General features: G+C 41.1%; 3 protein-coding genes across 3 annotated transcripts; 2 read left to right on the forward strand and 1 right to left on the reverse strand.

Moving 5' to 3' along the window:
- Positions 1 to 2187, reverse strand: LOC129776289 (asparagine--tRNA ligase, cytoplasmic). The gene is made up of 3 exons (XM_055781837.1): positions 2024 to 2187; positions 960 to 1827; positions 1 to 895 (listed from the first exon to the last, which is right to left on the reverse strand). The coding sequence occupies exons 1-3, from the start codon at positions 2040 to 2042 to the stop codon at positions 121 to 123; spliced, it is 1662 nt and encodes a 553-aa protein (XP_055637812.1). The 5' UTR covers positions 2043 to 2187; the 3' UTR covers positions 1 to 120.
- A 5187-nt stretch (positions 2188 to 7374) lies between these two features.
- Positions 7375 to 8481, forward strand: LOC129774328 (uncharacterized protein K02A2.6-like). Its single transcript, XM_055778045.1, has one exon. The coding sequence runs from the start codon at positions 7375 to 7377 to the stop codon at positions 8479 to 8481; it is 1107 nt and encodes a 368-aa protein (XP_055634020.1).
- Positions 8482 to 9019: 538 nt separating this feature from the next.
- LOC129774329 (uncharacterized protein K02A2.6-like) lies at positions 9020 to 10567 on the forward strand. The gene is made up of 2 exons (XM_055778046.1): positions 9020 to 9040; positions 9092 to 10567. The coding sequence occupies exons 1-2, from the start codon at positions 9020 to 9022 to the stop codon at positions 10565 to 10567; spliced, it is 1497 nt and encodes a 498-aa protein (XP_055634021.1).
- The last annotated feature ends 232 nt before the right edge of the window (positions 10568 to 10799 follow it).

The following is a 10799-nucleotide window of genomic DNA, read 5'->3' on the forward strand; positions in this document are numbered from 1 at the left end:
TATAAGCTTAGCTATTATTGTGTATTGTGATAATTATCTATTCATCAAGCTCTTGATGAATACTCCAAAAAATGCATGAGAATCTAACAAATGCTCCATATAGATTCAGATAGTTCGCAATTACGGCTTGCATCGTTCCAAGAATCTAGGATAGAGACATACCTCTCGAATGTGGTACCGGTTCAAAAGCCAACACATGAGCCGCTCCAATCCCAACCCATACCCACCGTGCGGCTGAGACCCGTACACGCGCTGATCGATGTACCAGTAGTATGCCTTGGGATCAATTCCCTCACGTTTGTAGCCCTCCATCAGTTCCTCGTGATCCCAGGACCTCATCGAGCCACCAACAATCTCACCCACGTTCGGTAGCAGCACATCGACACTCTCGGTCAAGCGTCGATCTTCGGCACATTTTGCCATATAGAACGACTTAATCTCGGCCGGAAATCGGCACAGCATAATCGGCTCGTTGATAGTGTCCGTCATTTTCCGCTCAGGTCCCTCCGGAATGTCTTCGCCAAATTCGTAGAAACTACCATCATCCTTGGTGACGTTGTTTTCCTTCAGCCAAATAATCGCGTCAGCATAGTTCATCCGACGGAATGGCCTCTTTGGGGGCACGAAGCCAGGGTTGAGCTCCTGTACCAAATGTCCCCATGGAGATTTCAGCACGCGATCCACAACATCCACAATCAAATCTTCCAGCCGTTCGAGTAAATCTTCGAATGAGATGAACGGACATTCGGCTTCCACGTGGCTGTATTCTGCCAAATGACGACGTGTTCGGCTCTGCTCAGCCCGATAGCTCTGAGCGATACAGTAAACATCACCCAAAGCAGGAAGACAAGTTTCCAAATAGAGCTGAGAGCTCTGCGTCAAGTAGGCTTCCTCACTAGAAACAAAAGCGGATAGCAAAGTTTATATTTGCATATAAACACCCAAAAACGTTAACGCACCCAAAATAATCCAGCTTAAATAGCGTCGAACCTCCCTCAACTTGAGTCTGAACCAGAGTCGGGGGTGTTACCTCAGTATATCCACGATCATGATAGTGCTCCCGGAATGCCTGCATCACAACGTCTCTCATCTTCAGGACCTTGGAAGTGTTTTCACCTCTTATCATAATATGCCGGTTATCCAGCTGCACGTCCGGATGAGCGTCTTCGTTCAGAATCGTATCTGCCCCACCAGCAGGGGCCAATCCAATTAGCTCCCAATAGTCCACATGTAATTCATGTCCTCCGGGGGCAGTTTTACCCTCAGGAACTTCCTTCAGCGTTCCGAACAACTGAACGGAGGATTCAGTCGAAAGAATCAGCGCTTCGTAAGTCTGGCACAAGACGTCGGTAAGCACGCACTGCAAAAATCCAGTTCCATCGCGTAGCGTAATGAACATCAGACCTTTTCCTTGCCGTCTCAATCGATGAACCCATCCGTAGATCTTCACCCGAACTCCACGATTTTCACCACCTTTCAAAATCTTGATTAGCTTGGCAACAGCCCATGAAGGATCCTCGCTGATAACGATTTTCTTTGCTTCGTCCAAATTTTGCTCTCGCTTCTTGGCATCTTCCTCTTCCCGTTTCTGCTTGTCAGCGTTTTTTATGTTGTCTCGGGCCCATAGTTTCTGGATTTTCTTCAGCTGGGATTTCGCTGCCACTTCGTACGGGGACTCCGCTTTTTCATCTTTTGCGTCCACGTAGATAGTCGGGAAAGGTTCCTTGCCGGCGTGCTTCATCGCCCGCAAGATAGTCTTGAAGGGGGTTTCTGCCGTGCCGTTGCCAGTCTCATCGTGTCCTCGCTTATCCGAAGTGTATAATTCGTCTAAAATATAGGTAAGTATTCACTGTTACGGTCAAGAAATATTCCTGAATTGCTGATGCAATCCTCGAATGGGGTTGAAAATAAAAATTAAGCTGATGAAAATCGACTACTCCGCTGTTAAACATAGTTCTCGTGAAAATAACCTCCACGAAGTGATGGTTTCGCACTGAATAAAGTTGAATTTGTAAATACTTACTAATGGTCAATTCCTCCATCACTTTTTCATTCGGAATTTCCGCTATATTCTGTCGATAATTTCACGGGATGGCCGATAACTAGAGCCGATCAATATTGCAAGTTTATTGAATCTTTTTGCCGCAGTATCGAGACAGTTCCGATGCGTGTGTGAAAACGGTGGAAATATGCACGAGAAAAGTGATGTGTGGCGAGCAGGGATGTCAGATGATTTTATTTTTACAAATTCTTCACACGACGCGCAAAATGCTTTCGCCATGATTTGCACATGTTTTTTTATATTGGCGATCTAACGTACAAATCTACACCTAGGCGGCGCTGCGGTGAAAGTGATGATGGTTTTAAATTTTGCCATGTGAGCTTATGGAAGGTTTGTAGTTCTTTCCATAAATTACAATGTTATAATCATAAAAGATTATTTGATTGCGATGAGTTTGCAAGAAATTTAATACTGCGCAATTTTATATATAACATGTTATTTATTTACCTCTTTCAGTAGTGAAAACTATAAAAATGTTGACAATGGTTGAATTAAAGAAGGAAATTCGAGAGCACAATCAAACACAAGTAGAAAAATGCACGATTCCTGCATGTGAGAACTACCTTGGAAAGCCCGGAAGTAAAATATACGTGTTTTGTTTTTGAGTTTTAGGTTACATTAGCATCATTTTCTTAGTTCAAAAACAAAATCCAGATGTCTCACCGATCGTTTACGTTTTGCGTTAGACCGCCAATGGAAGGTTTGTAGTTCTTTCCATAAATTACAATGTTATAATCATAAAAGATTATTTGATTGCGATGAGTTTTTAAGAAATTTAATTCTGCGCATTTTTATATATAACATGTTATTTTCTTTCTCTCTTTCAGTAGTGAAAATTGTATAAATATTAACAATGGTTGAATCAAAGACGGAAATTTGAGAGCACCATCAAAAACAAGTAGAAAAATGCATGGTTCTTGCATGTGAGAACTACCTTGGAAAGTCCGGAAGTAAAACATATGTGATTTGTTTTTCAATTTTAGGTTACCTTATCATCATTTTCTTAGTTCAAAAACAGAATCCAGATGTCTCACCGATCGTTTACGTTTTGCGTTATACTTATGACAGACATACAGCTGTACTTGCGTTGTACTTCGAAAATTGTATGTCTGTCACCATGTACAGCGCTAGAACCATGCAAGCAACTCGGTACAATCGCTGTACCTGTACCGACCTGTTTTACCGCTGTACATGGCTACAGTTGTACTGTGCGCAGCGCCATAGACGGTTAGTGGTGGGTAGCATGAACAAGTAGAATCAAATCACTTGATAAACGTTCTTTTCATTGACTTTCTCTTAAGTTAATAACTCAGATTGGAAACTTGTTTTTTGTGTTTGATAGTTTAGACACTAAATAAAAACCTTTTTCATTGAAATATGTGGTGGAAATTGGAAAAATATCTGATTGCCAGTTTGACATACGGTACAATGTACAACCAAAGTATGTCTGTCATGGTACGATGGTACCTGTACAACGCAAGTACAGCTGTATGTCTGTCCCTGGTATTAGATCGCCAATTTACACATGTTTTTTATATTGGCGATCTAACGTACAAATCTACACCTAGGCGGCGCTGCGGTGAAAGTGATGATGGTTTTAAACTTTGAAATGTGAGCTTATGGAAGGTTTGTAGTTCTTTCCATAAATTACAATGTTATTGACGAATTTACGTTGGATTTACAACCAGATGGCGCAGCGAGTAAAATGAGGATGTTTTGTTTTTTTGGTATGAAATTCGTTAAAATTTTCTAGACAAATCAGAATTTATCTTCAAATTTCCCGGTTTCATGTATTCTTTCCACGCTGAAAAGGTTAGAAAATCATTATTTTATAATGTGCTATGTATATGACGAAGAATGGCTTGTTAAAAGAATTGTAACTTAAATTTTTTTCAACTAAGTAAACGATGAATAGGGTGTTTTGTGCTAAAAATACTGCAAATCCTTCTCGTATCGGCCTCTACGTAATCAAAGATATCAGCCAATTTGATATGATATCGATTTCATCGCAATTATCCATAGTATCAATAACCGGTATGCATCATCAAACTTAAAATTTTCGAAGATTATTTATGACTTTGGTCAAATCGCGTGTTGAAACCATCATAAATATACAAAACTCCAACTTTCTTATCATGTACTGACGACATTCAATGGCTGAAATTAATCTAAATTGAAATAAAATGAATAATCACCACAGAATCTTGCTTTTCAGTGCGTAAAATAAACAAACACCCTCACTTTTGTGGTTCTGAGCTCTAATGTAGATGTCGCATGAGCTGATTCAGCTTTGCGTAAATTCGTCAATAATTATAAAAGATCATTTGATTGCGATGAGTTTAGAAGAAATTTAGTTCTGCGCAATATATAACATGTTATTTTCTTACCTCTTTCAGTAGTGAAAATTGTATAAATGTTGACAATGGTTCAATCAAAAAAGGAAATTCGAGACAAGATGAAAAAAACAAGGTGAAAAATGCATGGTTCCTACATGTGAGAACTACCTTGGAAAGTCCGGAAGTAAAATATACGTGATTTGTTTTTGAGTTTTAGGTTACCTTATCATCATTTTCTTAGTTCAAAAACAAAATCCGGATGTCTCACCAATCGTTTACGTTTTGCGTTAGATCGTCAATTGAAGAATTTACGCAAAGCTGATTCAGCTCATGCGACATCTACATTAGAGCTCAGAACCACAAAAGTGAGGGTGTTTGTTTATTTTACGCACTGAAAAGCAAGATTCTGTGGTGATTATTCATTTTATTTCAATTTAAATCCATTTCAGCCATTGAATGTCGTCAGTATATGGTAAAGAAGTTGGAGTTTTGTATATTTACGATGGTTTCAACACGCGATTTGACCAAAGTCATAGATAATCTTCGAAAATTTTAAGTTTGATAATGCATACCGGTTATTGATACTATGGATAATTGCAATGAAATCGATATCATATCAAATTGGCTGATACCATTGATTATGTAGGGGCCGATACTAGAAGGATTTGCAGTATTTTTAGCGCAAAACACCCTATTCATCGTTTACTTAGTTGAAAAAAAAATAAAGTTACAATACTTATAACAAGCCATTCCTCGTAATGTACATAGCACATTGTAAAATGATGATTTTTTAATTTTTTCAGCGTGGAGAGAATACATGAAACCGGGAAATTTGAAGATAAATTCTGATTTTTCTAGAAAATTTGAACGAATTTCATACCAAAAAAACAAAACATCCTCATTTTACTCACTGCGTCATCTGGTTGTAAATCCAACGTAAATTCGTCAATATAGGTTATGAGTACTACCCTGCAAACATTAAATCGCATAACAAGCGTATATATAACATCATATGCCCTAAAATTTGGTTGGCATATAATGCGCCTAATTGGCATATGCATGCAAAATTGGAGGCCATATACATACATGGCAAATGCTTACCGACTTGTTTGGATGAATATGCAACTTTGACCGGCTATAATAGCGATTATGTTGAAATTGAATTACGATCTAATATGAATATATTCATGAATTGTCAAAGCACCAAATACGACTTTTGCCATACTCATATACGATTTATTACAGACATGGAAAAAATCAAATGGCGCAAAATATTTTCGAGCATGTCACTCCTGCTTCTGGCATGGCTACTGTGATCTATCAACAGTAATGGTAGTCAAGGTAGCATATACATACATGGCAAATGCTTACCGAATTTGTTTGGATGAATATGCAACTTTGACCGGCTATAATAGCGATTATGTTGAAATTGAATTGCGATCTAATATTCATGAATGGTCAAAGCACCAAATACGACTTTTGCCATATTCATATACGATTTATTACAGACACAGAGAAAAAAACAAATAGCGCAAAATATTTTCGTGAAATGTTTATTATAGCCTCACGAACCGCCATTTTTATATATGAATATTTATGTTTGTAGAAATAATAATTGGTTGATTGACTTGTGTTGGGAGTGGAATAAGAATGTTTGAAATGGCACAGATTGATGTTTAGTGAAAACTGCTCCGATGTGGGTTCGAACTCCGGTCGTCTGGATTATCATCCACCAGCTATCTCGCGCGGCTATCTGAAATTTAATCCAACAGCGGTTAAAACTTTCGAGTGCATCAGCATTTCATAGACATTTCAATATGATGTAATATGTTCTTTATTAGGATCTAATATTTTGATAATGGTATATAAAATCGAGTTTTTACGAGTTACGATTTTATATACCATTATCAAATTAAGTCGCAATTCGGTATAATAAACATCAATTTTATGATGTACATAGTCGTAAAATATATTTAATCCGCATCATATGCGTATATTACGCTGATGCAGTTTGTGTGTCGTATAAGCGTATAATTTGAATCGATTCAGTACTGTAGTAAATCGTGTTGCATGCTGAAGAAAATCATGAAACAGTAAATCATATTATATCCTAATAAAGAACATATTACATCATATTGAAATGTCAATAAAATGCTGATGCACTCGAAAGTTTTAACTGCTGTTGAATTAAATTTCAGATAGCCGCGCGAGATAGCTGGTGGATGATAATCCAGACGACCGGGGTTCGAACCCACATCGGAGTAGTTTTCACCAAACATCAATCTGTGCCATTTTAAACATTCATATTCCACTCTTAACACATGTCAATCAAACAATTATTTTTTCTACAAACATAAATACTCTTATATAAAAATGGCGATTCGTGAGGCTATAATAAACATTTCACGAAAATATTTTGCGCCATTTGTTTTTTTCTCTGTGTCTGTAATAAATCGTATATGAGTATGGCAAAAGTCGTATTTGGTGCTTTGACCATTCATGAATACATACATATTAGATCGCAATTCAATTTCAACATAATCGCTATTATAGCCGGTCAAAGTTGCATATTCATCCAAACAAATTCGGTAAGCATTTGCCATGTATGTATATGCTACCTTGACTACCATGACTGTTGATAGATCACAGTAGCCATGCCAGAAGCAGGAGTGACATGCTTTTAGATTTGTGATTATTCTAGTTTTACCTTCCAACTAATAAAGACATAAAAACCTCAAGTTCTCATAATTTATTTGATTAGTGAGAAGGTAACATTTTTGGCGACGAGGTTGAAGTCTGAAGATTCTTCCGAGATGACCATCGAATATGGAACTCAAGCCGGATCCGAAGCTGGAGCAAGTGGAGGAGAAATTCCGTTGTCCGTTGTGATGCAGCAAATGGCCGAGCAAAACAGCCGTTTGATAAAGTTACTGGAACAGTTCCGACATCACCGTTATCAGCACACACACGTGGAAAATGATTGGCTCACCGTCATCAACGGTGACTAGCGTAGAAGCATCAACGGCATCAGGGGAACCACTCGAATTGGTTGGCGAATTCACCTGCCCGGTTACTATCGGGAAAACTACGAAGGCATCGGTCTGCTACATCACATCAGTTGAAGATCTGAACGTCATCGGACTGGACTGGTTGGACGCGTTTGACTTATGGTCGAAGCCGCTTGCTGCCAACTGCAAACAGGTGAATCTTTCCAATTTTTCGCCTTCCTCTGATCAGCACTTCCTTAAGCAATATCCTGAAGTTTTTCAGGATGGTTTGGGCCACTGCATGAAGACGAAAATTTCACTGTCTCTGAAGCCGGATGCCCAACCCGTTTTCCGACCAAAGCGACCGGTGCCTTTTCATGCCATCCAAAAGGTAGAAGAGGAGCTGGATCTACTCGAGCGGTTGGACATCATCTCGCCGGTTGATTTTTCGGACTGGGCAGCACCCATCGTCGTTGTCAAGAAACCGGGGGGAAAAGTGCATGTATGTGCCGATTACTCGACTGGGCTCAACGCAGCACTGGAGACCAACAACCATCCTCTTCCTACCCCGGAGGAGATCTTCAGCAAGCTATCCGGCAGTCAAGTTTTCAGCATAATCGACCTGTCGGATGCCTACCTTCAGGTGGAGGTCGATGACGAATTCAAGAAGCTGTTGACGATTAACACCCACCGTGGGTTATTCCGTTTCAACCGATTGGCTCCAGGGGTCAAGTCAGCACCCGGTGCATTCCAGCAGCTAATGGCGAAAATGGTTTCGGGTCTACGTGGTGTGGAAGTTTTCCTCGACGATATTCTGGTGCACAGCAAGACTCTCGGGGATCATAACCGAATCATCCACATGCTTCTCAACCGTCTGCGTGACTATGGTTTACGCGTGGAGAAGTGCCGATTCCACCAGGATCAAATCAAGTACCTTGGACATATCGTTTCTGCTAAAGGTATCCAACCCGATCCAGCCAAGATTGCAGCCATTTCGGAAATGCCCACACCAACCGACGTTCCCACCTTGCGCTGGGTGCAGTCAACTTTTACGGCAAATTCGTCCGCGAGATGCACCAACTACGCCATCCGTTAGACAACCTTCTGAAAAAGGACACGAAGTTCGATTGGAGTAAGGAGTGTCAGCACGCTTTCCAAAACATCAAAAAAGTGCTACAATCTGGTCTGTTGCTCACCCACTACAATCCAGAGCAAGAGATTATCGTGGCAGGAGATGCATCAAAAACTGGCATTGGTGCAGTTATTCTTCATCGTTTTCCGAACGGCATCATCAAGGCTGTGTCACATGCATCGAGATCGCTGACTGTAGCAGAGCAGAACTATAGCCAAATCGAAAAGGAGCGTTGGCATTGATTTTTGCTTGCACGAAGTTCCATCGTTTGCTGTGGGGTGGGTTCACGCTTCAAACGGACCATCAACCATTGCTGAGAATATTCGGATCCAAAAAGGGCATTCCTGTACATACCGCAAACCGGCTCCAACGATGGGCCTTGACACTTTTGGGATACGATTTCAACATCGAATACGTATCAACTCAAGATTTCGGTTACGCTGACGTATTTTCCCGGCTTATCAGCAACCATCCGAAACCCGACGAAGAAGCAGTCATCGCTATGGTTCGAGTCGAAGATGACGTTAGTTCCTGTTTCCATGACTCTATTTAAGATCTTCAAGTCACCCACAAGAGCCTGAAGATCGCCACTAAGAAGGATGCCGTGCTCCAGAAGGTAATTTCCTACACACAAGGTTCCTGGCCATCACGGTGCGAAGGTATCGAAGATGTAGAAGTTCGATCTTTCTTCAGCCGTCGAGATTCCTACTCCGTAATTGACGACTGTATCATGATGGCGGATCGAATTGTAGTTCCCAAAAGCCTGCAGAAAAGGATCCTCAAGCAAGTTCACCAAGGACATCCTGGCATCGAACGGGCAAAAGCTATCGCTAGTGGAATCGTTTTCTGGCCGACAATAGATGAAGACATCACCAACTACGTTCGTAGATGCCCAAGCTGTGCAAATGCTGCAAAATCTCCACCACATGCTCAACCACAACCATGGCCCCGAGCTGAAGGACCCTGGCAACGACTCCACATCGATTTCGCTGGACCTGTGGATGGAGAATACTATTTAGTTGTGGTGGATTCTTTCTCAAAGTGGCTGGAAATACCTCAAACTCGTTACCCGACTACTTCCACAATGACCACATTTCTTCGAGAATGCTTCGCAAGATTTGGAATTCCTACAGTCATTGTGTCGGACAATGGAAGTGCTGAATTCCGTGATTTCTGCGAAGAATTTGGGATCGTCCATTTCCGTACAGCTCCGTATCATCCACAATCAAACGGGCAAGCGGAGAGGTTTGTGGACACCTTGAAGAGATCGCTGAAGAAAATTGTCGACGGACGAGAGTGGTCAACCCTTACTGCGCTTCAAACGTTCCTGTACGTCTACAGATCCACTCCATCAGCGGTTCTGAGTGGACAATCTCCAGCCGATGTAATGCTTGGACGCAAGATGAGGACAACTTTGGACCTGTTACGACCGTCACCCAAACCAGAATTTCACCCACAACATCAACCAGTAAAGCGAAGTTTCCTAGCTGGTGCTCTAGTTTATGCCAAAGTCTACTCTGCAAACGAGAAGTGGAAGTGGATGCCCGGTGTTGTGCTCGAAGCTATTGGCAACGTCAACTACAACATATTATTGGACTGCCAAGTTGGTCGACGCAAAGTGCTACGTTCGCAAATTGATCAACTCCGAACGGGCATGGAAGAAGTTGCTCCTGCACCAGCACCATTATCCATCTTGATTGACGACTTTGGACTTACTCCAGTTGAACCAACACCTCAGCTGGACAGAACCCAATCTTCGATCCAGAACGATCAACCAACACCTAATGAAGTCCTGAACTTGGATCAACCAACATCCGATGAGGAGCACGTTGAGTCAGCCGAGGTTCTTAATCTTCAAGATACGTTGTCGAGTGAAGGAGATGAAACTCTACTGTCAATGGATGTTCCCCAGCCGATTCAGACATCGACACCTTTGCAACGTCCCGTGCGATCAACCCGGCCATCAATCAAGTTTCAAGATTACCACTGCTACCAAATTAGAGGGGGAGATGCTACCTTGGCTACCATGACTGTTGATAGATCACAGTAGCCATGCCAGAAGCAGGAGTGACATGCTTTTAGATTTGTGATTATTCTAGTTTTACCTTCCAACCAATAGAGACATAAAAACCTCAAGCTCTCATAATTTATTTGATTAGTGAGAAGGTAACAGTATATGGCCTCCACTTTTGCATGCATATGTCAGTTAGGCGCATTATATGCCAACCAAATTTTAGGGCATATGATGTTATATATACGCTCGTTATGCGATTTAATGTTTG

This window comes from Toxorhynchites rutilus, chromosome 3, assembly GCF_029784135.1.
Source record: "Toxorhynchites rutilus septentrionalis strain SRP chromosome 3, ASM2978413v1, whole genome shotgun sequence".
In the NCBI taxonomy this organism is placed as follows: domain Eukaryota; kingdom Metazoa; phylum Arthropoda; class Insecta; order Diptera; family Culicidae; genus Toxorhynchites; species Toxorhynchites rutilus.

What these genes read in the sequence shown, in the direction of transcription:
- LOC129776289 (XM_055781837.1), bottom strand. An exon ending in TTTAAGCTGGATTATTTTGG is followed by an intron (nt 896 to 959) that starts GTGCGTTAACGT and finishes TTTTGTTTCTAG; the next exon opens with TGAGGAAGCCTACTTGACGC.
- LOC129774328 (XM_055778045.1), top strand. Translation starts at nt 7,375, where the DNA reads ATGATTGGCTCACCGTCATCAACGGTGACTAGCGTAGAAGCATCAACG.
- LOC129774329 (XM_055778046.1), top strand. Translation starts at nt 9,020, where the DNA reads ATGGTTCGAGTCGAAGATGAC. An exon ending in TGGTTCGAGTCGAAGATGAC is followed by an intron (nt 9,041 to 9,091) that starts GTTAGTTCCTGT and finishes GTCACCCACAAG; the next exon opens with AGCCTGAAGATCGCCACTAA.